We start from the raw sequence: 27,657 nt of genomic DNA on the forward strand, positions 1-27,657 counted from the left end.
GGTCTTCACCTGCTGTGGGCCCCGCCCCCGCTCCGCCTCGGCCCGCCCCTGCTCCTCCCCGACTCCTCCCCCCCGTACCCCCAGTCCGGACAGAACGGCCCCCGGGACAGAACGACGCGGAATCCCGGGCGCCAGGGTCCCCAGCATGATCCTCGGTGAGTGGTCGCTGCGACTCTGGGCTCCCGGTACCTGGATTATCCTCACTGGGTCACCCCCACCCCCCCCTCACCTCGGCACCGCGGTGACTGCGGCCGCCGGTCTGCCACTCGATCCCCCTCCCCCCTCATCTGGCTGCACATCTGGGGTCCCCTCTTCCCCTAGCTGCAGCTTCTCCTGATTACATAGGAAGGGGCAAGAGGAAGGCCGAGAGAGTGAGACCCCCGCCCCATAACGAGAATATTGCGTATTCATGAGACTCATGAATATTATAAGACAGTGTAGGAGAGACTGGGGGAGGGGGCTGGTCCTGGCCTAGTGGAGTTGAGCTAAAGGTTCTGACCCGTCACCCCTAGCGCCTTCCCCCACCCTTGGCTTTGCTACTCCGACAGCCTTCTGGGCCCAGGATAAGAGGGAAAGGAGGAAGTGGGGGGCGGAGGAAGAAGATGCTGGATGTAGCTTCGAGGTGAGTGCGGTGGGAGGTGGGAACCTGACCGGTGAAGATAAAGGGGCTGGGTAGACGAGCGGGTGGGAAACTGTCCATCCCGGGTTCTTGTGGCTTAGATCCTGTCTCTGCAGCCATCCTGCCCCGACACGCCGGGACCTGCCCCTCTCTCCCTGCGCCCGCTGCCTGGGCCCTTCTTCCCCCCTCTTCCTTCTTCCCTTCCACCCCAGGCCTGGGTCGGGGGGTTACAGGAAATCAAGGGACGAAGGAAAGTCAGAGTGGGGGAAGGGAAGTCCCGCTGGGCTCTGACAGCCAGCCCGTTCAGCCTTAGCCACCCCATCTTCATTGACCTACATCGGGAAGGGAGCCCCAGGGATGGGGGAGGAGAGGGCCTAGCTGTGCTCTGGACTCTGCAGCAGCCCCTGCCCACAACCCTGCCGCCACAGCCAGCCGTGGCGAACAGAGGGCCTGTTCTGACCTCTGCCCTCCACCCTGGCTAGGCCGGTTCAGGGCCCTGTTTACTGCGGAGCCCCCTTGGCACTCTCAGACACCTGTGGTCTCCCTGCCCCCACTGAGGACACCTGGCTCTGTGCTGCCGCCTGAGGGCTGTGCTATATTCCTTTGCCCTCATCCTTCTCCCAAGACCCTCTGCCTGTGCTCTCTTTCCATTGACTGTGTGTCCCGCTAACTTCACTAGCCCCTTCCTCCAGGCCACCCTCCTTCCTCCATCTAGCGTCTCTCATGACTTCTACGCCGTGCCTCCCTCCAGCCGGCTATCCACCTCAGCTACTTAAATGAATTAGGAAACCGAGACACGAATGCCTGGTCACCTACCTCCTCCCCAAGGCTGTCTCTGATAGGTGGCCTGCCCTGGGACACTCCAACACACTTAAGGCTCAGAACCCTAGCATAGTCTGCCAGCCTGTGTGCTCCTTGTACTAGCTGCTGTGCTCTGGACCAGCTGCAGAGGCAGTAAAGCCAGGCTAAGCCTTGTTTGCCCTGGTCCCGAGGCCCCAGGGGACGAGATGTCAGACCTGGAAAGAGCTTTTGCCAACGCCCAGACACAGAAAGATCAATCCAAATTCTCTGGCGGTAGACCCTGCCACTACCGGCCCCCATCATCTTCCTGGAATACACTATAATTAACTCCCTCGCAGTGCCAAGTACACAGAGGGGTGGGAGCCTAATGGTGCCCTACACACCTTAGCCCTCTCATTTTCACCCCCCACATCCCAACCTTCTCTAAGAAGGAAGAAGAGAGGGAGAAAGTTACTGGCAAGGCACAAGGCCCACCTACAGAACCATACTAAGGTGTTCAGGTCTGAATGCTGCGGACACTGAGTCCACTACGGGGTGGCCCTACTCAGTGCCTCATGCCTCTTATCCCAGCAGGTTGAGGGAGGATTTTATTGGGAGTTGGGGCTAAAGAATGAATTCAAGGCCAGCCTGGGCTACAGAGTCTCAAAAAACAAAATTAAAACAAACAAAAAAATCAAACCCGCGCCAGGCCGTGGTGGTGTACACCTTTAATCCCAGCACTCGGGAGGCAGAGGCAGGCAGATTGCTGTGAGTTTGAGGCCAGCCAGGTCTACAAAGTGAGTCCAGGACAGAGAAACCCCGTCTTGAAAAACCAAAAAAAAAAAAAAAAGAAAGAAAAGAAAAGAATCGAACCTCCAGCTGGAAGGTGGTGGCATTTAATCCCAGCACTTGGGAGGCAGAGGCAGGTGAATCTCTGTGAAGCCAGCCTGGTCTACAGAGTGAGTTCCAAAACAGCTAGGGCTACACAGAGAAACATTGGGGTGCATGGGGTGGGGTGGTGGCGGGGGAGAACAGGTCCTCACGGTTCAAGATGGCAGTTCTGAGTTCAGATTCCCTAATTGCAAGTCCCTTCCAGTCAGGTTGGAACGACTTCCCGAAGGTCTGCAGTCAGCCCCTCCCATCCTAGGCACCACCTCCCTCAAAGCCCCGCCCCCGCCCACATATACCCCGAGGTTATTAGGGCTGATGTTTTTAGTTGTGCACAATCATCCCCTTGTCTCTTTCATCTTTGACTTCAAAGCTTTCCAGCCCTCAGCCTGCCTTCTGCCAGGATGAAGGAATTGAGGCAGAGGGGACCGATTCGCTGGACTTGACCAAAATGATAAGACATAAGAGTTCAAGGCTTCCCCAACCATCCAGACCCTGATTTTAGGCATTTCTGGGGAAGGAGCTGAAATGCCTGAAGAAGAAAAGAGGTGGTTAAAGATGAAATCTCCATCTCGTTTCACCTCTGAGACTGGTTCCCACCTTAGGCCCATGGGGTGTTCTTCGCTGCCAAGATTTCACCGTCACCCTTGTGAGGCAGTCACTAAGTCACAGCCCTACCCTGATGGGCCACTCCCAGAGACAGCTCAGCTCATGACAGACTCACCCAGGCTGTTCCTATTCTCTATGTCAGGCCTGCCCGGCCCACCTAAGAAAGCCCAGGCGCCATGGCACAGGACCTGGCCCCACCTCTTTAGGGGAGGAAGGAAAAGATCAGCCCTGGCTGAGGTGCAGGAAGCTAGATATGGCTTCACTGCAGGGTGCAGAATTCAAGCAAAGTGCCCAGGGCTAAACACGGTTTGGGGATGGACATGTGCATGCCGTCCAAGGCCTGCAAGCTCCATCACCTCTTGGAAACTGTCATGAATAGCACATGTTAACAATCCCCCCCCATGGATGGGGTGGGGCTGTCTGTTGGAGGTAATTACTCTAATGAGCTTCCCTCTAGAGTGGCCTGCCCCAGCCCTAACTCCTCCCAACCCCACCTAACCTGGGTCATACACACACACACATACACGCACACACACACACACACACACACACACACACACACACACACGTGTGCGCGCGCACGCACGCTCTCCTCTTCCTCCAACCTTCCTGCAGTCCTCACCTCCCTCGTGACAAAAGCCTTTGATAGGCTCCCATCTTCCCCACCTCTTCCTCTTTTCCCAACTCCCTTTTCTACTCTAGCCTACTCAGAAAAGCATAATGCTTGAAACCTTACTCTGGAGCAAGACCTGTTCAAATTCCCCCACTGGCTGTGTGACCTTGGTCTAGTAACACCCCCTATCTGAACCAACTGTCACCACTTATCATAAAAGAATTCATTTATTCAGCAAATATTTTCGAGCGCTCATTGTGTCGTGCCAGCACTTTACACAGACTCGTTCAATCCTGTCATCAACTCTGTCTGGGAGGCAGGTACTGTTGTTCTAGCTTGACAGATGAGAAATGAGACTGAGCCAGTCAGAGGAGCCAGCTACTCGCCCAGTTAGCGCACATTGAAACCATCTCATGGGAGATTGTGTATATAAAGTCCTGTCAATGAATAAGCCTCAGGGGGCCGGAGAGATGGCTCAGCAGCTAACAGCACTTGCTGCTCTTGCAGAGGACTTGAGTTGGGTTTCAGTACCTACCACTGCAGCTGACAGCCAGCTGTTAATTCCAGTTCCGGGGGATCCAGCACCCTCTTCTGGCCTCTGTGGGTACCAGGTACATTTTGATACATGCAGGCAAAACACTCATAAACATAAAAATAAAAATAAGTAAACCCTAGTCAGGTGTGGTGGCACATGCGTTTAATTCCAACACTCAGGAGGCAGAGGCAGGCAGATTGCTGTGAGTTTGAGGCCAGCCTGGTCTACAAAGTGAGTCCAGGACAGCCAAGGCTACACAGAGAAGCCCTGTCTCAAAAAAAAAAAAAAAAAAAAGTAAATCTTTTTTCAAATTGCCAGTTGTGGCATCTTTAATCCCAGCACTGGAGAGGCAGAGGCAGGAATATCTCTGTGAGTTCAAGAGCCAACCTGGTCTGCATGTCTGCATAGTGAGTGCCGGGACAGCCAGCACTATAGTCTCAAAAAATAAAAATAAATAAAAAAGGAAGAATAGAAAGAGAAAAAGCTAGAAAAGAATGAGCTTCAAAAAGTGGCAACTATTTTTCTCAGCAAAGGGTGCATGGGCCTGCAGCTTCAAACCACGAATCCTGGAGGTTTTTTGGAGTGGGAGGGCAGTGAGGTGTCAGAAACTGAACCCAGGGGCCTCCCACATGCCAAGCACGCGCTCTCCCACTGAGCCCTGCTTGGCTCCAGCCCTCAAGGGCCCTGTTTCTGTTCACCCAATTCCTAAAATGCCATCTGCCCCTTCCCCACCTCAGATTTCAGAGTGGAGGAGCCATCAGAATCTGGGCACCGTCCCCCCCTTGCCCCCTCTCTTCCTCCCGTCCTGTGCCCTCATCTCACCCCCTTCACCCCACTTCCCTTCTCACCCAAGCCCTGCTCCACATCGGCTGCCACAGGGAGCCGAGTGGCTTCTGTCTGCTCTCCTCCATCTCTCCTCCTCTGGTGCTAAATGAGGACTCCACACCCAGGAAAAGCAAGGAATTTGCTTTCCCATTCTCTGCTTAAACCAGATGCGAGCCTGTGCTCAGCCCTCCGATTCAGCGTTAAATGAGAGCCCTCTGGGAGCAATGGAGCAGAGGAAGAATTTGCTAGAGTGCGACAGATCTTGATTTGATTCTCAGCCCCGGATACTTAAGGCTGTGTGACATCAGCCAAGTTGTTTAACCTCTCTGAGCCCCAGTCTCCCTGACATGCTGAATGGATAGGTTCACAGTCATCTTCCAGACTGCCCTAGCTCCAAGCTCACATGTGACAAGACTCCCCGACCATTGCCTGGTGCACAGCAGTTCTTCCTGGTGGTTCTCAGTGGCTTTTTCTGGAACTCATATCTCTCCTCTAAAATAGATTTTGGGAGTGGGATCCTAGAGAGTTGACAGCCAGGGACAAGGTCAAGGAGCCAAGCCGTAGCACACAGTGCCCCGGTGTGGATGTGCCAGCCCCAAACCAGCTGCTGGGAGTGGGAGCGGGGGACACTGAGGACTCGGGTTTCTCTCACCATTCCTGAGGCTCGTTAAGGCTGCCCTAGTGTGCCAGGCAGTGAGGAAGGGTGGGGCGCAGGGGAGAGGCCTAAGAGGACCGACCAGGAAGAGGAGATCATCAGTCTGTCTGTCCCTGTCTTCACCTTCATCTTTCTCACCTTATGTTCTCTGCCCCAGGGTCTTTCTGTCTTCATCTAGCTCTGCATCCTGCCTGTCAGCAGCATCTTCCCACCCTCCATCCTCAGCATCTTCTGTGTCTGTCTCTTTTCTAGTCAGCTACCCCTGCCTCTGCCACATGCTCTCTCTCCTGTGTCTGTGTCTCTGTCTCTCTCTGTCTGTGTGTGTGTGTGTGTGTGTGTATGTGTGTGTGTCTCTCTCTGACACACACACACACACACACCATTCCAAATGTGAAGGTATCAGAAGAGGAAATGGACGTGAGGAATTCAGAGCCCCCAACAGTTCAAAGGCCAAAGGCAAACATCCTATCCTATTCTCCTTTAGGCCTTAGAATTTAAAAACCAAGCTCCCAGCAGCAGCCTTAACCTCCGTCTGCCTTGGGCACACTGGCCTCCAGTGGTGGCCCTGGGTAGAAGAGGCAGACCCCTCCAGACCTTTCTGGACCTCAGTCTCCACCCCCAGCTGTGCCTGAGCCCTCCCCACCCCCTCCCTCTCTCCTCAGATTCCCCTAATCCCTGCTCCCCCGCCCTCCCCTCTGCCCCACTTTTCCAGGACTCTGATTGGCTGATTCTACTGACTGGGCTGGGGGGAGGGGGATGGTAAAGCAAGGGGGCAGAGGGCAGAACCAAGGGAAGGGGACGCTGTCAGGCCCAGGCCCCTAGGGGGCCAGGGCCAAGCCACTACCTGGGGGCAGCCAGTACCAGCTATGGAAGGTATGACAGGGGCGTCTCTATGGAGGGGGCAAGAGAGGATCCTGGGGACCCATTACCCTAGGAAGGTCAAGGGAGGTCCAGAGCCAAGCATGCAGTCTCTTGATCTGGCCTTTGTCCCAGAAACCCCTGCTGCTAGCAGAGGGTGCTCTAGGTAGTAGAGGGCAGCAGAAACTGCCCAGCAGTTGACACCAGCCGCTTCAGAAGGAAGCTGGGCCATCAAAAACCCAGAGGGTCCTGAGTACCTCTGAGCTGGGTGCTTTGGAAGCTGGTGGAGCCTCCTCCAGGACTCCAGCGGGGAAAGACCGCTCCAGGGGCGGCGCTGAATGGCTGGCTGGACTTTCATTTCCCCTTGGGGTCACATGCAGGCCCTCCTCTCACAGAGGCTTTGGCCACGGTTCCTCTTGCAGAGCTGGAACTGAGCCCGCCTGGTGAGACAAATGGGTCTGGTAGGACAAGGGGGCTACGGAAGGACTTGGTGCAAATGACACCGGGACACAACAGTTACTCAGGAATTGTGACCTGAACAGCATCATAACTTAGGGGGCCAGATGCAGCAGCCTCCTCTGCCTCTCCCTCTGGACGGTGGGATAAGTCACCCAGATCTGGGGATGCAACAAACCTTCAGGTGCCCAGGGAACTCCAGACCAAAGGTGGGGTTTGGGGTTCAGAGCAGCTGCAGAGGCAGGCTGTCTGCAGAGGAGGCCTGGGCTTTTCTTGGGTCGTTAAGAAGCCTGAAGGGCTTGGGGAAGAAGGCTGCAGAAGAGGGAAGTGAAATCCGCCCAGAAGGGAAGACCGGCCTGTGTCCCCAGGGCCACAGTGGATCCGCTCCTTGAGTATGCTTATGTGTTCAGCTCACACATATGTACACTGGAGGGGAGGGCACATGTCTGAGTATGGGAGCCTAAGCCAGGGAGTAGCGTTGTGTGCTTGGGTGGGGCTCCCAAGCTTCAGTCTTCCTACCCCACAGAATGTTTTCTCTGCCCTTCAGGCAGCCTAAGCCGGGCAGGGCCCCTCCCTCTGCTCCGGCAGCCCCCGATCATGCAGCCCCCAATGGACCTCAAGCAGATCCTGCCCTTTCCACTGGAGCCGGCCCCAACCCTAGGCCTCTTCAGCAACTACAGCACAGTGAGTATTGTCTGTTTGTCTCTCCCTTGCCCCCATTGGCCTGAACCCTTCACTCCTTGTCACCCTGGGTTTCTCATATCAAGTCAAGGGGTGGCAAGCATTGCTGAGCTCTCTCTGCCACCCAGACACTCATCCTTAGTAAAGTGCTCAGCCTCACAGAGAATAAAGAGGTCTATGTACTATAGGGAGTCAAAGACATGAGGGTGCTGGGATTGGAGAGAAGCAAGGGCCAGGAGGTTAGCACCGCCGTGGGGCTTTTCCTTTCTGTGTGCGCATGTGCCCATGTGTGTGTAAGCCTGTGTGCAGGTGCACACAACACACAGGCCTCTGCATGAGTGTGGAGGGCAGTGTTTTCGCCATGCGGTGTGTTCCAAGTTTGCTAGCCTGTGAGCTTTCGGCCTATTCTCCTCTACTTCCCACTTTACGACAGGGTTGCTGGGATTGTAGGCTGCACTCCGTGGCACCCAGCCTTTCATGTGGGTCCTGGGATTGAACCTACACAGCTACGTTTTACCGTCTGCAGCTCTCCAGAGTACACAGCTGGTTTTGTTGTAGAACTTGGAGGGATGGCAAAGACATCTTATGTTTATTAGGAAAAGAAACATAGAGCTACTGCCCATTCTGTAGCAGGGGAGTGCCTTGGTAAGGACTGTGGTTGAGGGCGGTGACTCCGGCAGCCAACGGAGGGGACAAACGCTGGAAGAGGCTTTCTTGCCTTACAAGCCTGAGTGAGGAGAAGGAAAGACTAGTGAGGTGCTTTCAAGGAAATATTGACCTGACCATGGAAACCAAGTGGTGCTGAGGGAACAGGGGAGAGGAGGAAGGGTGAGCTAAGGATGAGTCCAGAGCTCAGGCCTCTGTGACTGGGAGGAAGAGATCACCCCTGACAGAGAAGGTCTAGCAAGGCAGGCACTGGTTTTCCTGTTTGACACGTGGGGTCAGAAGCTGAGGCTCAGAAGGGTTTAGTGACTGTGATATTGACACAGTAGGTGCCTAAGATGCAATTCAGACAACCCCTGAGTTCCGTCCTCAGTGCTGCACAAATGAGGTGTGGAGGAGCCCACCTGCAAGCCCCAGCATTCAGGCAGGAGAATCAGAAATCCAAGGTCATCCTGGGCCTGACACACTTGAGGGCCCCCAGGCTCCCAGCCCATTGTTGCAACCTTCAAGCTCCTTCCAGAAACCCAGACCAGCTTTTGTAGTGCACTCCGACTTTTTTTTTTAAAAGATTTAATTTATTTAGCTAGGATTGGTGGTGCACGCCTTTAATCCCAGCACTCACTCGGAAGGCAGAGGCAGGTGGATCACTGTGAGTTCAAGGCCAGCCTGGTCTACAAATCAAGTCCAGGACAGACAAGATAACATAGAGAAAGAAATCCTGCCTTGAAAAATCGCAACAAAAAGAGAGAGAGAGAGAGAGAGAGAGAGAGAGAGAGAGAGATTTATTTATCTTATGATACATGAATGCTCTATCTGCATGTACATTGCATCAGATCCCAGTATAGATGGCTGTGAGCCACCATGTGGTTGCTGGGAATTGAACTCAGGACCTCTGGAAGAGCAGACAGTGTACTCTTAACCACTGAGCCATCTCTCCAGCCCTGCACTCTTTTACAAAGTCTTTGTCACATCTTAACACCTTTACAGCATTTGTTCGGGTGGCTGTGACTAGCTTCATTTTACAGATGCGGGAACCTGGCACTGAGTGTATGAATGGCATTGTCCTAGACCCATGCTAACAGGAGAATAAGCAGAAAACAGTTTATCCTAAGTGGCCTTATATCCAGGAGGAGATAGACATATATGCAACAAAGCAGAAGGAAGATTACAAATATTGTCACAGACACATTAACAAGGGTTCAGTGTTAGCTAGGTGTGGTGGTACACTCCTGAATTCCCGGCACACAAGAGGTAGAGGAAAAAAGATCAGGAGTTAGCCGGGCCGTGGTGGTACACACCTTTAATCCCAGCACTCAGAAGGCAGAGGCAGGTGGATCGCTATAAGTTCATGACCAGCCTGGTCTATAAAGCGAGTTCAGGATAGTCAAGGCTATACAGAGAAACCCTATCTTGAAAACCCAAAGAGAGAGAGAGAGAGAGATTAGAAGTTTAAGGTTATTTTCAGCCACATAGTAAGTTTGATGCCAGCCTGAGTTTCATGAGACCATGTCTCAAAAATAAATAAAGTAAGTAGATGGGGGGGAGGAATAGGGGCTTAAAATACAGCTCAGGGGTAAATAACTTGCCTAGCATGAGTGAGGCCCTGTGTTCAATTCCCAGCACTGTGTGTGTGTGGGGGGGGGGGGAATTAAAGCAATTTTTAAAAAAAGCACTAAACACGCACTATATGCTCATAACTGCACCCAGTGTTGAGGCACAGGAGTCAGCCGGTCATTGCCCCCGGGGCCGGTGGTTTAGCAGGAATAACAGCAAGATAGCTGAATCAGTAAAAAAAAAAAAAGAAAAAAAAAAAAGAAACTTGCTGGATGTAGAAGAATCTACAGGACCAACGGGAGTTAAGCAGGATAAAAGAAAGCAGAAGAAAAAGAATTAATCCAGCTGGAATCAGGACTCAGGATCTGGGCTCTGAAGAACCATTAGTAGTTTTTCTTTCGTATTGTATTGTTTTGTTTTTGTGATAAGGTCTTGCTGTGTTGTCCAGACTGGCTCCAAACTCTTGGGGACTCTTCTGTCTTAGCCCCCCAGGTGCTGGGATTCCAGACATCTGTCACAACACACAACATACTCAAAAGTGGGCATAGATAGGGGCTGGAGAGATAGCTCGCTCAGCTGCCCTTCCAGAGGACCTGGGTTGGATTCCCAGCATCCTCATGGCAGCTCACAGCCATCTGTAACTCGTCCCAGGAGATCAGGTGCCCTCTTCTGGCTCCAAAGGGTACCAGGCAGGAGTGTGATACACACACAAACATGCAGACAAAATACTTTGTACACAACCAGGCTTGGCGGCACACACCTTTAATCCCAACACTCAGGAGGCAGAGGCATGTGGATATCTAAGAGTTCAAAGCCAGCCTGGTCTACATAGTGAATTCTAGGACAGCCAGGGCTACACAGAGAAACCATACCTCAAAAAAAGGAAAAAGAAAAAATATATATATATATAGCCCAGGAAAACGCTCCATACACATAAAACATGATAAAATGAAGGGAAGTGGCTTCAGAGAACATTCCAGATTGAATCAAATCACATGAACAAGAGCTAAAAGGAACATTTGGGAAAGTGCAAGTGACCTTGTGTACTTAGAGCTGAAGGGCAGCGAATGTTGTCCTCTATCTACATATGGGCTCCTCGGGGTCAGCAGCCCTGGTATCATCTCCATCTATAGATGCAGAAGCACGGAGGTTAAATGACTCATCTGAGGCTCAGCCTTAATCTGTTTGTGTGAATATGTTTTTGTTTCGTTGTCACGTTTGTTCTTTGGGTTTTTGCTTCTGTCTCTGTAGGGTTGGGATTACAGGTATATGCCTGACACTCCGTCGGCTACAGCCTGGGTTTTTGGTTTTTTGTTTGTTTGTTTGTTTTTGTTTTCCCCTCTTTACTGTATTTATTTATATATTTATATACAGTGTCTGCATGCACTGACACTCTTATACCATTCCTGAGAAGGTCAAAGAATAACTTTCAGGAGGCAGTTCTCTTTTTCCACTATGGGTTTTGGGGCTCAAACTCAAGGTTGGTTGGTAGGAAGCACTTTCATTTACTTGCCCACTTTGCTGTCCCTACTCTGGAATCTCTGATTCCCACAGTCTGGCAAAGCTAAATCACAGTAAGCCAAGGCTAAAGCTCAAAAGGTAGGCCTCTTTCAAAAAAAGGGGGGGGGCAGGATTTCTCTGTGAGGCAGGATTATTTCTCTCTGTGCACAGCTGGCTGTCCTGCAAAGTGCTCTGTAGACCAGGCTGGCCTCGAACTCACAGAGATCCGCCTGCCTCTGCCCCTGAGTGCTGAGATTAAAGGTGTGCACTACCACTGTCTGGCTTTTTAAAAAAATTTTTTTTTAAATCATCTTTAATTGTGTGTATGTGTGCATCGGTACAGGTGCCCATGGAGACTAGAGGTGTCAGTGTTTGCAGCTGCAGTAACCTCACAGGGGGGCGCTGGGAATGGAACTCAGGAACTCAGGTGGTGGGTCCTCTGGAAGAACGTCAGGCGTGCTTAACTGCTAAACCATCGCTGCAGCTCCCTCAGAAGTAGAGCTTTTGCCTGTGGTGCATGAGGTCCTGGGTTCAATCCTCAGGATTAACAATAAAAATAAAAACTAATAATGATGAAAGAATTGGGGGCGGGAGAGATGGTTCAGCGGCTCAGAGCGCTGACTGCTCTTCTAAAGGACCCAGGTTCAATCCCCAGCACCCACGTGGCAGCTCACAACTGTCTGTGACTCCAAGATCTGACACCCTCATACAGACATGCATGCAGGCAAAACACCAATGCACATAAAATAATTTTTTTTAATTTAAAAAAAAGAAAGAAAGAGTTGGGCATGGTGGTCACACCCATAACTGTACAACTCAGGAGACAGAAGCAGGAAGCTCCTTCACAAAGGCGAGAAAACCAAATCCACAAAGTTATTCCTCGGCTGACACATGTGCACTCCCCCACACACATATGACAATAAAATAAAGTAAAAATAAAAATTTAAAGCCAAGCCTGGTAGCACTGGCCTGTGATGCCAGCTGTCCTCGAAGCTGAGGTATGGGACTGAAGCCAAGGAAAAGAAAATAAACTAAGGCAGAAGAATCACAAGTTCAAGACCAGCCTGGTCTACAGCGGGAGACTCTGTTGAGAGACACCAAGCGGGGAGTGGGAGCAGGATAGCTTAGTGGGTAAAGATGGTTTCCATGAACCCTGAAGAGCAGGACCCACATGGTAGAAGGAGAATGAATTCCAGCACACACACATACACCTAATACACAAATTAAACTGTACCGTCTATTTGAGTGCTGGGGATGTCCACAGATGGACATCAAGAAATTACAAATGATGCCACTCTGTGAGGGAAAGAGAATTTACCATTAGAAGAAATGTGATTTGTTGTTGTTTGTTTGTTTGTTTGTTTGTTTTTTCAGGACAGGGTCTCTCTGTGTAGCCTTGACTGTCCTAGACTCACTTTGTAGACCAGGCTGGCCTTGAACTCAAAGCGATCTGCCTGCCTCTGCCTCCTGCGTGCTGGGATTAAAGGTGTGTGCCACCACGCCTGGCTTAGAAATGTGATTTTTAAAAAAGATTTATTTTTAGGCCGGGCGTGGTGGCGCACGCCTTTAATCCCAGCACTCGGGAGGCAGAGGTAGGCGGATCGCTGTGAGTTCGAGGCCAGCCTGGTCTACAAAGTGAGTCCAGGATGGCCAAGACTACACAGAGAAACCCTGTCTCGAAAAACGAAAAAAAAAAAAAAAAAAAAAAAGATTTATTTTTATTATTTTTAGTTATATTTATGTGTGCACCAGTGTGTGAGCATGCACACTTGAGTGCAGGCGCCTAAGGAGGCCAGAGGCATTGGATCCTCCTGGAACTGGAGTGACAAGCTGCTGTGAACCACTGGATGTAGCAAGTAGGAGCAGACCTCAGGTCCTCAGGAAGAGCAGTGTGTACTCCTAAGTTCGAGCCATTTCTCTAGCCTGAGATGTAGAGTTGGCTTTTGTTTTGGTTTTGGTTTGATTTGGTTTTTGCTTTGGTTTGTTTTGTTGTTTTTTTGGGGGGGAGTTGTTTGTTTTTGTTTTGTTTTTGGGTTTCGGTTTGGTTTTGGGTTTTTTTGGGGTTTTTTGTTTTGTTTTGTTTTGGGGTTTGGTTTTTTGTTTTGTTTTGGTTTTGGTTTTTTTGAGACAGGGTTTCCCTCTGTTAGGGTTAGGGTTAGGCTGTCCTGTGCTCGCTTTGTAGACCAGGCTGGCCTCAAACTCACAGAGCTCTGACTGCCTCTGCCTCCCAAGTGCTGGGATTAAAGATGGTGCCACCACTGCCCAGTTTATTGCTTAAGATAACATCTTACTATGTAGCCCTGAAGGACCTGGAACTCACTCCATAGACCAGGCTGGTCTAGAACTCACAGCTCCACTGACCTCTGCTTCCCTAGTGTTGGAATTGAAGGTGTGCACCACTACACACGCTGTGTTGGTTTGGTTTTTAAATACTTAGGTATTCGGGGCTGGAGAGATGGCTCAGTGGTTTAAGAATACATGGTTCTTGCAGAGGACCCATTTGCCTCGCAGCTGTCTGTAACTCCAGTTCCAGGGAATTTGGTGCCCTCTTCAGACCTCCAGGGGCGTCAGGCACACGCACAGTGCACAGACACACATGCAGACAAAACACAACACATAAAATGAAAATAAATAAATCTTTAAAAGTATTTTGAGCCGGGCATGGTGGCACACGCCTTTAATCCCAGCACTCGGGAGGCAGAGGCAGTGGACTGCTGTGAGTTTGAGGCCAACCTGGTCTATGAAGCAAGTCCAGGATAGCCAGGGCTACACAGAGAAACCTTGTCTTGAAAATAAACATTGTTGATAATATTTATCACTTCGTTTGTGTGTGAGAGTGCAGGTGCAAGCATGGGAACCAGACGACAGGGGTTGATTCCCTCCTGCGTTGTTGATACAGGGGTCAACTTCAGGTCATTAGGCCTGAGAGCAAGTGCTCCCATCTCCCCAGACCAAGATGTATGTTTTTATTATATAATCATCTTTTGTCATTCCTGAGCACTAGATGCAGGTCCCGAGAGTAACAAGCCTGTGGATGCTCAAGTCCCTTGTATGAAGTCATCCAATATAAATAATCTACATATCTGCTTTGCTTTGAACTGCATCTGGCCATTTATAGCACCCCTTACAAATGCATTGTTTAGGGAATAATTACAAGGGACAAAAAGTCTGGGCATGGCAAGGGGGCTCCATGGGTGAAGGTGCTTGCTTCCAAGTGTGAGGACTTGAGTTTGATCTCCTGGACCCACGTAATAAAAGAAGAGAACTGATTCTTACAAGGTGTCTTCTGACCCTCACAAGCACACTGTGGCATGAACGTGAGGTTTCACATACACACAAATAAATATATGTAATAATAAATATTAAAGAAGCCAGGCAGTAGTGGCACATGCCTTTAATCCCAACACTCAGGAGGCAAAGGAGAGGATCTCTGTGAGTTCGAGGCCAGCCTGGTCTACAAAGTGAATCCAGGACAGCCAGGGCTACACAGAGAAACCCTGTCTCAAAAAATAACAAAAACTGAAACAAGAAAAAAAAAAACTGTACATGTTCAATAAAGGCAAGAGTTTTTCAAATATTTTCAGCATACCATCAGTGGGCCTCAGAATATGGAAAACCAGCTTTACACTCTTGTATTTTGAATGTTTTTGTTTTATCAAGCTTATTTTGTTGTTTGTTTAAGATTTATTTATTAAGAATACAGTGCTCTGTCTGGGTGTAACACCTGCAGGCCAGAAGAGGACACCAGATCACCTTACAGATGGTTGTGAGCCACCATGTGGTTGCTGGGAATTGAACTCAGGACCTCTGGAAGAGCAGTCAGTGCTCTTAACCTCTGAGCCATCTCTCCAGCCCTGTTTGGTATTTAAAGTGCATAATTATTGTGTATGCTAGGGCAGCGCCTGGTTCTTTCCTTCCATGGTAGGTTCCATGGACTCAGGTCCTCAGACTTGTATGACAAGTGCTCATGACTTTGTAGACCAAGCTGCCCTCAAATACGCAGAGACCCACCGGCCTCTCTCTCTTGAGAACTGGGATTAAGAGTGTGCACCACCATGCCAGACATACATTTTATTTATTTATTGTGAGGGTAGGGGTGTGTATATACATCCACAGCACACATGTGGGAGTCAGAGAAGAGGCTTGTGGGAATTCTCTCCAATCCACTGCGCTTTCTTCCTTCTGTTGTGTAGATCCTGGGAACTGAACTTAGGCCATCAGACTTAGGAGCAGATGTTTACCCACTGAGCCATCTGCATGCATGCACCCTTTTTAAGTGCAAAATAGAGAGAGCCCCAAAATATGTTTGGAGCCAGGTGTGGTGGTTCAGCACTCAGGGTGCTAAGGCAAGAGGGTCACCATGAGTTCCAAGCCAGCCTAGGCTACGGGGTGAGTTCTAGGCCAGCCTGAACTAAAGGAAAACAAAGAAAGACGCCTGGGGCTGTATAGGTCAGTGGTAGAGCGTTGATCTGTATGAAACCCTGAGTTCAAGCCCCAACACCTCAGAAGGAGCCGTGAGTGTGGGTGTAGCAGGATGGCAAACAGCTTCACCCATTAGCATCTGACTTCCAGGATGTGAACTGAGGCTGCAACCTCCTTGCTTTACACCCTTAGGCAAGTCACTTACCCACCCCAAACCTTAAATGTACCTACTATAAAGTGAAATATCGGTCATGCCTGGCAGCACATGCCTGTAATCCTAGCACTTAAAATGTCTAGGGCGGGAGGACCGCAAGTTCAAGGACAGATTGGACTACAGAGTAAAGAAAGATTGTCCAGTGGGGGTAGGAGCCAGTAATAGCACTAATGCACAGTTAGTGTTCAATCGAAGTTTTGCTGGCTGGTCACTGGTCACCAATACTGCTATTTAAAAGAAAGAAGGAAGAGAAAGGTAGGATGACCGAGGCCACAGCCTTGGAAAATAAACTGAATTGGGTAGTGGAAACAGGAGGAGGCTCTGGCCAAAGAAACAGGAGCCAGCTGCTGGAGGGGCCTGGGGAAGGCGGGGCGGTGAGGCTGTTCTGGAGAGGTGGAGGGCAAGGGAGAGTGTCTGGCTGCATGACAGTTCAGATTCTGCAGAGGAACGAGGACTGCAGAAAAGCCGTGCAGCCGCCTTCAGAGGGACTGTGCAGCAGCAGCTAAGTCCGGGGCTTTGGAGTCAGGCTGCCCAGCTTTAAACTCAAATCCCGGTTCAGCCACTTACTAGCTTATGACCTTGAGCAAATTATCTAACCTCTCTAAACCTCTGTTCCTTCATCTATAAAGATAATAACAGTACTTACTTCAGATCGCGGTTGTGATGATTAAATTAGATAATCCAAGCAGAGAGCCCGGTGTAGAGCTTGGCGCACTCCACGCGCTCACCAGACAGTAGGTGGTAGTGCTGGGATCGCGGCAGTCTCTCTCTCTCCCCCCTCCCTCCTACCTGGGCAGGGACCTGCCCCTCCTTGGCCATTGCACACTCCCATCTTCCCCCGTTCTCCCCATGCTCAGTCCACTGCTTGCCTTTGTCCTTGGACATCCATCCCGGTCTCCCAAAGTCGGCCCTTCTCCAACAAGTACCCAGCTTCACTTGTCTCTCTGGTCGGTGCCCTGGATGGGGTGGGAACTGTGAGACCCAGGGATAGATGGAGGGCATGGAAAACGAGGTGTCCTGGCAGTGGGGGATTCTTTGGCCTTCTCAGTGCTGCCACACTTGGCCGCCAGAGGGCAGCCGGCACACGAAGCGTAGCTCCGGGAACCTGGTTCTGGGGCAGGTGGAGCACCCAGGAGAGGAGGTGGGAAGAAGTTAAGGGGCGGTGACCGCCACTGCGAGGTCGCTTCTGCTCTGCCAGCCCTCAGCTCCACCGACCAGAGAAGTCGCTGGGAATCTTGGGTACCTGAGCTTGGCTTTTCCACCCATGTGAGCGAAAACCTGTTAAAGCAAGGGCACAGGGGCTGTGCGCGGAGAATGCCGGAAAGGGTTGTGTGGGAGAAGCTGTCAGCAGAGGAGTAGGACGCGGGGCGGAAGGGATGAAAGGAGGGACAGGTGTCTGAGCTAGACCAACACGGCCATGCATGCACAGGACTGGTGCGGTCACTTAACCCAGGAAGGAACCCAAGTGCTGGCAGCCGAGGTCATCGGATCAATGCCCCTGCCGCTAGGCAGAGAGGCCCCGGACCTGAACAAGGCCTTTCCTGTAAGCGGTGTCTGGTCGCGGTCCCTGGCTTTCTCCGCCGGAGCCCCCTGGCCTCCTTCCCCCGTGCCCTGTCCCCGCCCCCGGCCCCGGCCCGCCCTCGGCCCCGCCTCCTGGGCGGGCTCCGGACGGACCGGCGCCGCCTCCCCTCCTCCCTACTAGCCGGGGCCTCACAGCCCCGAGCCGCCCGGGCAACGAGCGCCGCGTCTCCGGCCCGCCCGGCCGGCCAGGCTCGGCCCCTGCCTGGGTCTGCCGCCCCGGGCCATGGAGCCGCGGCCGCCTGGGCCCCGCAGGGTAAGCCACCCGGCCCCTCCCTCCCTGCCTCCCCGGCTGCCGCAGCGCACCCCCACCCCACCCCATCCCCGCCCGCCCTGCGGGGCTGGCCACCTCTCCTCTCGCCCAGTCCTCGGCTGTCGCCCATCCCCCCACTCGGCGCGGCCCTCACCGATCTCTAGAGCCCAACTGGCGCCCCCCCCCCACTACTGCCGCCTTCCTGGGATACGCTAGCCTCTGCTTCCCAGGTCCTTGGGATCCCCAAATCTCAGACTTGCCATCGGTCCTACACCTACCCTCATAGCACGGTGCTGCCCAGACCTCTCCTCCCAGCCCTGCCCTCTCCCCTCCCAGCAGCCCTTCCCTACCCACTCCCCACCTGCTCTTCGGACACCCTCTCTCTGCTTCCCGTGTCAGTCCTGTCTGTTCCTCGGGGCTTCCCATCCCTACCACACCACCCTTTTCTCTTGTCGCCTTATTTTGAGGTCTGGGTGGGGTAGGGAAGTGGGGTGGTCGTACACGGTGCTGTGGATTCCATCCTGATGAAGGGCAGTGAGAGGAAATCTTATCGTAGCAGGCTCCCTCTTGCTCCTGATCTGGTCTCCCTCCTCCTCGCCCCGTCCCCTTCGCCACTGTTGGAGGGCAGGTGGGAGGGGACTGCTTTGGAGAGTTTGCTAGGGTGTGTCTAGACCAGCATCCCAGAAGGGTCTCTAAAGTGAAGTGGGTCTTGGGAGATGCTGGCCTTCCACCCTTCCCTAGGGAGCCTTCATCTAGGTCACCAGGGCCTCCTGACCTTGGTCTAGCGGAGCACCTAGTGGCTCACATTCCACCTACTTGGGGATTGGGCCCTGAGCCCTCACCTGCAACCAGCTGTCTCCTTAGTCCCTGGAAGAGAGGGTGGGCCAGGCTGGCCTGGCTCCCTCCGTTCCTTGTTCCCCAAACTTGTCAGCCCTGAGGAGGGACCTGGGTGGAACCTAGGTGTTAAGGGATGGAGACTGTTACAGTCGTCCACAGCTCATGCCTGGGATCCTGGGCTCTCAGGCCGTCCTGGGAAGGGGCTGGGCGGACGGTTGGGACAGAGAGCCAGGAGAGCACTCTCTCCTCTCCAACTGTTCTCCCCGTACTGTTTTCATACGACTTAGGTTTCCTGGCCCAGATTAGGTTTCTGTTTGGGCGGAATTCCCACTCCCCACCCCACATGTGAGGAACCCAGGGCCAGAGGCGGGGGGCAGGGGTGTCTCCAAGGAGGAAGGACCAGGCCTGGAGACTAAGAAGCTGAGAGCAGCAGTCTGTCTCCCCCCTGCCCCCTCTGATTAAAGCTTGTCTCCAACTTGGTCTGTCTTTCTTTCTGCCAAACATGTCATACGTTTGTACAGATAAACACACAGCTGAAGATTACACAACGTGACCATCCGCAGTGTCAGCAAAGCCCCCAATGCAGAAATGTTGATCTTCAAATGATACACACAGTGCATGTCTCTCCTTCTCACTCCACCCATGCAAAAACTGATCAAAGGCTGTCTAATGCTCATGGCTGTGTGTGCGCGCACACGAGCGCACACACACACACACACACACCCCCTCTTTCTCTCCCTGACTTCTCCCTGTATGTGACTAGGGCTTTCAAGAAGTTTGTTGCAGGTGAACACTGTTTCTGGTCAAGGGCAGTGTAAGGGACTGACACTTGTCACACAGGCCATTGCTCCGGCACCCACTACTACCAAAACGGGACAGACATAGGCCAGCACTCAGTTCACTGGGACCCTGGAGTCCCATTCCTGAGAGAGACTCCCGGGGAAAGCAAGGAGATCTGTGTTCTATCCTTCATACTGTCTCATGGAAAACCCTCACCCTGAGCACAGAGAGAGATTCAAGTGAGTTGCTAAGAACCCCTGAGTCACCAGCAAACACGTCTTAACTTCCTCCCCTTGGAAGATGAGGTTTCAGTCCTGAGTTGTTCTGAGAGTCTCTCTAGCCCTGGCTGTGTTCCAGCCTCTTCCCCTCCCTGGACACCAGGGCGAAGAGCAGAGAACTGCTCACTCTGCCTCTGGACCCTTAGCTGCATCCCTTGATAGCAGAAGGCCTCAGAGGAGCTCCTGTCCTTTCCCCTGCTCCTGTGAACTCTTGGCAGGAGACGAAAGCTATCTGCCGACCCAAGGTGGAGCAGAGCGGTTCCCAGTCCTTCCAAGCCCAACAGCTCTGCCCTGAAGCCCTCCTCTTGCTGATGGAGGAGAGAAAGTTCAGAAGGCCCTGAACTCCCGTTCTCCTCTTCCCTGCCCGTCAACAGACCCGCTAACTCTCTCCCAGGTCCCTGTATTCCTGTTAGAAGCCGCTGACTGAAAGCACCATGCAGATCATAAATTTGTGCTAGGGTGAAGTGGGGCCCAGAGAAGGGAAACTGAGCGTCTCTGTCTCCTGGGAACAAAAGCTGCACTTGGCAGACAGTTGTACCCAGTGCAGGGCCAGAAGGGTTCAAGAGCCTTGAATCTCTGATGCTTTGGGACTGCCTGCCAGTGGCGAAGGTAACAGACAGAACTGAACCTTCATGCTATGGTGAACTAGAGTAAGAACCAGGTCCAACTTGCAGCTCTGGCCACGCCACCTCCACTTCCTGTGAAATGGGAGCACTGGGGCCAGTGTGTCTATCAGGTCTTTCCCAGGGCTGTGAAGACTGGGCTGAGGAGAACCAGAAAACTGAGGCTCAGCCCTTAGGCACGTTGAGGCCTCGGGCAGGGCTTAAGGACCTTGGTTCACCTCAGCTGGTGGAGGGAAATGGGGGTGAGAGAGGAGCTTGAACAGGGGTTCCTAGCTCACCCTACCCAACATCCACAGATGGACCCTGTACAGAAGGCTGTGCTCTCCCACACATTTGGAGGACCCTTGCTCAAGACCAAGCGGCCAGTCATTTCCTGTAATGTCTGTCAAATCCGCTTCAATTCTCAGGTAAGAGGCCCAGTTGCTGCCTGCTAGTGAGAAGGGTAGGGCAGCCATGGGACCTTGAGGGAGGGCAAAGCTGGTGGCTCTGAGTGAGGGGCAGTGACTAAGGGGATTTTGAAGGAGAACAAAGAATAGGAACCCTGGGAAGGGAGGTGGCAGGAGCTGGAGGAAGGCACTTGAGAGAGACGAGTGTTTCATGTGCGTGTGTGTGTGTGTGTGTGTGTGTGTGTGTGTGTGTGTGGTGTGTGTGTGTGTGTGTGTGGTGTGTGTGTGTGTGTCTGTGTCTGTGTGTGTGTGTGTGTCTGTGTGTGTGTGTGTGTCTGTGTGTGTGTGTGTGTGTCTGTGTGTGTGTGTGTGTGTGTGTGTGTGTGTGTGTGTGTGTGTATGTGTGTGTTGGTAGGGACTGATTTGTTTTCTTTTGTTGTTGTTGTTGTTTTTGGTTTGGTTTGGTTTGGTTTGGTTTGGTTTGGTTTTTGAGACAGGGTTTCTCTGTGTAGCCTTGACTGTCCTGGACTCGCTTTGTAGACCAGGCTGGCCTCGAACTCACAGCGATCCACCTGCCTCTGCCTCCCAAGTGCTGAGATTAAAGGCATCCGCCACCATGCCCAGTGGTGGTAGGGATTGAATTTAGGGCCTCATACATGGTAGAAGGGTGCTATACCAGCGAGCTGTGTACCCCAGTTTTTTTCTTTTTTTCGGGGGAGTGATTTGATACAAGGTTCCTTTGTACAGTCCTGGATGTATTGGAACTTGCTTTGTACACAAAACTGGCCTCAAACTCAGAGCTCTGCCTGCCTCTGCCTCCCAGAGTCCTGTGACTAAAGGCATGTGCCACCATGCTCTTTTCTTTCTTTTTTCTTTTTTTTGAGACAGAATCTCTCTGCGTAGCCCTGGCTGTCCAGGGACTCACTCACATGCACCACCATAGCCAGCCCGGCTTCCAGCTCCTTTTTCTATTTCTGTTTGGTTTTTGAGACAGGGTCTCTCTGTGTAGCCTTGGCTGTCCTAGACTCACTTTGTAGATCAAGCTGGCCTCGAACTCACAGCGATCCGCCTGCCTCTGTCTCCCGAGTGCTGGGATTAAAGGCTCACAACACCACCGCCCAGCCTTTTTCTCTTTCTTATTTTGAGACATGGCCTCAGAACTTTTCCCAGGCTTACCATACCCTAGACAGGCCTGAGCTTTCAATTCTCCTGTCTCCACTCATAAGGAGCAATAATAAGCCTGTGCCACCAGGCTTGGCCACTGCTGTATGTTCTGACAGGAAGTAGACAGATCCTCCAAGGCTGGCCCTTCTTGCTGTTGGAGCATTCCCTGCTCAGAGTGCCTGGAAACGCAGGAGTGAGGGAAGGTGTGCGGCCGCTAACCTTCCATCCTTAGGTTCTGAGTTTCACCTCATTCGCACTCCACAGGACTGAGGTCGCCTTCCACTTCCCTCCAGCCCCCCACATTCCTCCGCTCCCCACCCCTTTCCAACCTCCCTCCACATCACACTGAAAGTCCCTTAAGGGGAAGCTTCCCAGATTTCCTCCCTCTAAATCACCACTGGGACTTGTTTAGGTCCAGACTCTGTAGGGTGCGGACTCTCGGAGCTGTGGGAGAGAAGCAGGGGAGGGGCATGCTCTGTTGCCCTACGCGTGCACACGTGCGCAGGCGCCACACTGTTGGGCCCTGCACGCGGCCACCCTAACCCTGTCACTTTTGTTTCACCTTTATTTCTACCCTTGCATAGGTGACCTTGTGACTCAGGGTTGTACATTCTTAGTGGCCACCCAAGCAGAGGAGGAGGGTATAGGCAGGCAGCGGGTGCGCCCAGAACCAAACTAGCATCAGGCCTCATTGCTTAGACCCCAGGCATCCTAACCCCCCACTCTGACTCCACTTGCTGGTGGAGGGAACAAGAATGGAGGAATAGAAAGCCAATAAGGCAGCTCTCCCCTCTTTTTGCCCTCCCTTTCCCTCCCCCATAAAGTGTCTCTGTTTTGACAGCTGTCTCTGCTGCTGTCTCCTGTCTCCAGAGCTGGGCCCGAGTCCAGGGTCCTCCAGGGTGTCCACAGAGGCTCCAGGGGAAATGGGGCCTAGAAGCAGTACCAGGGCAGAGCTAATAAAACAGCAGAGCAGGGTCCTGGGCACCTGGGCCTAGGGTCTGAAATGCCAGTGAGTTTCCTGTCCCACCTCCCCCAGCTCAGCACTCTCTTGCAGGCTTGAGGGTCCCCTCCCTCTACTCAGGACTAGGTGGGGGCCTGAGTCATCAGCCAGGTCCTGGGTGTGGTAGTGGAGTGCAGTCTGGACTCGGCCAGGGTCCAGGTTCCCAGCTTGAGACGCTCCTCTGAGGCACAGCAACAACCAGGCATGTCAGCATGGGACGCAGGCAGAGCGCACTGCAGCCTGCTGAGGCCACCCTGAGACCTGACGGATCTCTGCGGGATGTTGTAATGAAAGGTGACCTCACACTCCCTCTCTTCCTCCATCCTTGAAGAGCCAGGCTGAGGCACACTACAAGGGTAATCGCCATGCCCGAAGAGTCAAAGGCATCGAAGCCGCCAAGACCCGAGGCAGGGAGCCTGGTGCCCGGGAACCAGGAGATCCAACTCCAGCAGGCAGCACTCCCCCAAGTGGGGATGGTGTAGCCCCTCGTCCAGGTGTGTCTGAATCCCCTCCTCCACTTCCTAACTGATCTCTGTCTTTCTTTCCCAACGCCCCCCTCAGTCCCCACCCCCACTGACACCCAAGGTGAGACCTGGAGCCCGGCACAGTGATGTCAAAATTCCATCCTGTCACCCTGCCCGCCCTAGCCTCAGCTCTCTTCAACAGAATCCCTACTGTCTGTGCTCTCCGCTGCCTAGTGACTCAGCGAGGGGCTAGGGTGAGGCCACCTGGCAAGCATCCCCAGGGACGGGAAGGCCACCTGATCCAGATAAAGCCCCATGTACTTGCCAGGCTTCCCTGGAGAGTGAGGCCTTGTGCCCAGGAGATCCCCTACGCCATCTTGGATGGACCTGTGGACTTCTTGGAGCCAAGTTAAGGAAGAGAAACTTGGAGGAAAAAAAAAATTTAAGGTCTTTTTCAGCTTTACAAAAAGTAATTCTGTGGCGCACGCCTTTAAACCCAGCACTCAGGAGGCAGAGGCAGGTGGATCGCTGTGAGTTCAAGGCCAGCCTGGTCTACAAAGCGAGTCCAGGACAGCTAAGAATACACAAAGAAACCCTGTCTCAAAAAAGCAAAAAAAAAAAAAAAAAGAAAGAAAGAAAAGAAAAGAAAAACCAAAAAGCAATTCTGCAATTCTTCTCCCCTCATGGCTTGTGGCAATCCTGAACCCTACTTCCGAGGACCTGGGCTGAGGGAACACAGGGACAGAAAGAGATCAGCCACCCCCACCCTGGGATTACCACATCAGATGTCAGTCACAGCCAGCTCCAGAGAGACTAACAATCCCCTTGTCCTCATCTCCTCATATTCTGGCCTGTCCTGTTCGCCCCTCCCTAAAAATAATGAGAAACAAGTGTCTGTATCACCAGCTCGGGATCCAGGCCCACACTGTGACCACACACACAGAACCACCCTCTGGCCCAGACCCGAATCCTAACTATCACCCTCTGGCTGATTTTGAGTCTGATCATCTTGGTTTAGTTTCTAGACACTTCTATAAAATAAGGGTAGGTGGAGCTGGTGATGGTGACGGTTAACATTTCTTGACTACTGTTGTTCACAGCGTGTGCTTTACACACATCACCTCCTTTAGTCCCTGCACACTTTCTGAGGACATGGGGTAGGTATGGTACCCACACTGCTTTCATAAACTGTGGCATCCTGTCCGGTTTGGGATGAGGATGTGCTGTCTAGTTTGAGGTGAAGACGTCCTGAGTCAGTAGCAAAGGCAAAGGATGGGTCCCAGGGTGGACAAGCACACACCTGCAGGGGTTAAGGATTCCTGCACCTTCTCCTACTCCCTCCACAACCCTCCCCGTGACCCGGAAACTGGATCAGCTGTTGGAGCGGGAGTGCTAGAGTTTCCCCTGCAGCAGCGCGGACCCAGTGCAGAGGCCTAGGGCCCGTGCATCTTTAATCAGCCATGAATTATAGAGCAGCCTGGATCCCTGCTTCTTCCCACTTTGGTTCTTGTATCTGTTTCCCTCTGCCGTTCGTACATCTGCCTCTCCCGACTCTCCCTCTTCCTGGCTTCCCATTGCTCCTTGCTGTGCCTCCTTGAGGGTCAGGCAGGACTTTGGGAATGGGTGATCCTGGCAGGGAGTCCAGGATGGCCAGCAAGCCATGGTGGGATGAATTCCTGGTTTCTGGATTTACCCATGGTTGGGAAGACTGCCAGCTTTACCCTAAAGGTAGCCTGGTGGAGAGACACCCCCTCTTGGCTATCCTCAGCTTTGGGGGAGTGAGCCAGGCATTACAACCGCACACACAGCCAGTGGCCGCTGAATGAAATTTGGCTGTGGCCCAGGCCATGAGCGCATGCATGTTGTAACAGGGTGTGGACTGACTCCTGCGCTCTAACCCTCAAGGAAATGGGGGTGGGCCTACACATGAAGAGCCATTTGGGATGACCCCAAGTTTCTTCCCCAACAGTTTCCATGGAGAATGGCCTGGGTCCAGCCCCAGGATCCCCAGAGAAGCAGCCTGGCTCCCCATCCCCTCCCAGTGTTCCAGAGCCTGGACAGGGTGTAACCAAGGGTGAAGGGGGAACTTCAGTCGCAGCTTCCCTGCCTGGGGGTAGCAAGGAGGAGGAGGAGAAGGCTAAGCGCCTGCTCTACTGTGCGCTGTGCAAGGTGGCTGTGAACTCCTTGTCCCAGCTTGAGGCACATAACAAAGGTATGGATCCTCTACTCCCAAGCAGTCTGCTGTCCTCAGCCCACTCTGACCCCCGCGCCCCATCCTGACTTCCCTGCCTTCCAGCATTGCTTGGTCCTCCCAGCCACCTCCCTCTTCCTTAGCCTCCTGCTTCCTAGTTCATCCTCACCTTTCCCCAGACCCCTTCGTGCTTAGGACGGATTCCTTAGGGCTCCAAACAAATGCTACACTTGCCTGGTTCCTTTACACATCATAACTGGGAAGGTGGGCATTTGACGCCTGGGAGGCCTGGAGAGTTTTTCACCCCTACCTCTGTGGGCCAGGTACTAAGCACAAGACGATTTTGGAGGCCCGAAGCGGGCTGGGGCCCATCAAAGCTTATCCTCGGCTGGGGCCTCCCACTCCTGGGGAACCAGAGGCTCCTGCCCAGGACCGAACCTTCCACTGTGAGATCTGCAACGTCAAGGTCAATTCGGAGGTCCAGCTGAAACAGGTATGTCCTGCACCCATCCCAGGGTATCTGAGGGGTTTGACCCACTGGAAGGAAGGGAGCTTGGGCTAGGGCCACTCAGAAGGAAATATGGCCCGGTGCCTAACAGCGGCCCTGCTTCGGGGACTAGTTACTCTTTGCTGAAAGCTCACAGCCCAATACCCACTGCACCGCAGCACATCTCCAGTAGGAGGCACCGAGATGGTGTGGCCGGGAAGCCCAACCCTCTACTGAGCCGTCACAAGAAGCCTAGGGGCGCTGCAGAGCTGGCGGTGAGGCCTGGGTGCTGGGGAAATGGGCTACGGGTGGACCCAGGAGAGCTGGGAAGGGTTCTGGGCCAGCCGCAGAGGGTAGGCTTGCTGGACCACCGGTCTGACCTCTGTCCCCATCTCTCTGCCTGCTGCAGGGCACGCTGACTTTCTCAAAGGAGCTGCCCAAGTCCCTGGCCGGTGGCCTACTCCCCAGCCCCCTGGCGGTGGCTGCGGTGATGGCTGCTGCAGCAGGCTCCCCACTGTCCCTGCGCCCAGCTCCAGCCGCACCTCTTCTGCAGGGACCACCGATCACACACCCTCTACTCCACCCAGCCCCAGGACCCATCCGAACTGCGCACGGACCCATCCTCTTCTCCCCCTACTGACCTCAACTCTGAATCCCTCCCATTGAATCCCCCACCTCCAGCCGGGACCCAGGCCTCCGGGCTCCCAGCCCGCCCCTCCTCCCGGCGCTCCCTGAATGGTCTCTCCTTCCCCCCACCCCGAGGTACGGGGTTCCAGGAAAGGGGAGGGGTAGCGGGGGAGGGGGGGCTTCAGAAGAGGGGGAACACCCCAGATCTCAGGGAACCCCGCCCCCTGCCCTTCCCTCTCCCCTAGAAAAGAAGGGGGCCGTCTCACACACCCCCGACCCCCCTCGGAGACACCCCCTCCCAAAAGCCATGTCCATCCAGCCCTTCCCCTCCAAACCTAGCACAAAACGGGGTTCACAAGCCATGGTCGGGGCCCGGGGGGAAAACAAGGATTTTCTTGGCAATAAGCGGACTCTGGGACTCCGGCCCCCCTACCCCAAACTAAAGCGCTTCCGTGAACAACCCTGTCCTCCGCAGGGGGAGGGAAGCAGGCGGGATCCTGGGTCCCTCTAAGCACTTTGGTTTTACCGCCTGCAACCTCACTGTGCCCGCCCCGCACCATGCCCCAGCCCCAGGTCCAGTCGGGCCCATCACAGGGGGCAGCACTTTGGGGGCATCTCAGGCACTTGGGTGGGACCAAGGAGATGCCCTCACAGACCCTTCCCTCGCCTTCTTCCTCCCCGGTCCGGGTTCCATTCTTTTCACCAGCACCCATCACCCAAGGGGTACCAAGGGGGGCAAGGGGTGTCCAGTCCAAGCCCACCCCCGCCTCGCCTTCCGCAAAACTGTGAGCAAAAAGCAATAGAAGCCTCGCCCCCGCCCCGGCCCACCCCTATCCGCAGGATTTGCCGTCTGTAGCCTCCCCGATTCCAGTCCCTAGACCTCATGGCTGCCCCCTCCCGTGACACCTCCACTGCACAACTCGGGCGGGGGCGTGACCCCCAACCGGTCCCTTCTGTGGTTTCCGTGTGGTCAAGCCCTTCCAGCCGCCGGCCCGGGATGGGGACCGGCCCCCACTGGCCCTCCCCTCCCTATGGACTCTTTCTGCTTGACAATGTAGCAAACCCCACCACCACTTTCTCTCTCCTTGACAATAAAGTCTGGATTCGTTCTGCCCCC

General features: G+C 53.4%; 1 protein-coding gene across 4 annotated transcripts; it reads left to right on the plus strand.

The window, feature by feature from the left end:
- Window positions 1–27,657, plus strand: ZNF385A (zinc finger protein 385A). Of its 4 annotated transcripts, none has more exons than XM_084749588.1 (8): window positions 1–155; window positions 7,386–7,522; window positions 20,518–20,628; window positions 23,103–23,265; window positions 25,205–25,447; window positions 25,750–25,919; window positions 26,093–26,188; window positions 26,323–27,657. In XM_084749588.1, the coding sequence occupies exons 1-8, from the start codon at window positions 146–148 to the stop codon at window positions 26,551–26,553; spliced, it is 1,161 nt and encodes a 386-aa protein (XP_084605714.1). In that variant the 5' UTR covers window positions 1–145; the 3' UTR covers window positions 26,554–27,657. The 4 variants fall into 4 exon arrangements, with proteins under 4 accessions (XP_084605714.1, XP_084605717.1, XP_084605715.1 ...); XM_084749591.1 differs by lacking the exon at window positions 1–155 and adding an exon at window positions 6,287–6,397; XM_084749589.1 differs by lacking the exons at window positions 1–155; window positions 7,386–7,522 and adding an exon at window positions 17,169–17,415.

The sequence above is a fragment of the Acomys minous genome, assembly GCF_964271855.1.
Source record: "Acomys minous genome assembly, chromosome: 12".
Lineage (NCBI taxonomy): Eukaryota > Metazoa > Chordata > Mammalia > Rodentia > Muridae > Acomys > Acomys minous.

Bases quoted from the DNA above. Each gene is read 5' to 3' on its own strand.
- ZNF385A (XM_084749588.1), top strand. The intron at 23,266-25,204 runs GTGTGTCTGAAT...CTTCCCCAACAG, and splicing joins TGGTGTAGCCCCTCGTCCAG to TTTCCATGGAGAATGGCCTG. The intron at 26,189-26,322 runs GTGAGGCCTGGG...TGCCTGCTGCAG, and splicing joins GGGGCGCTGCAGAGCTGGCG to GGCACGCTGACTTTCTCAAA.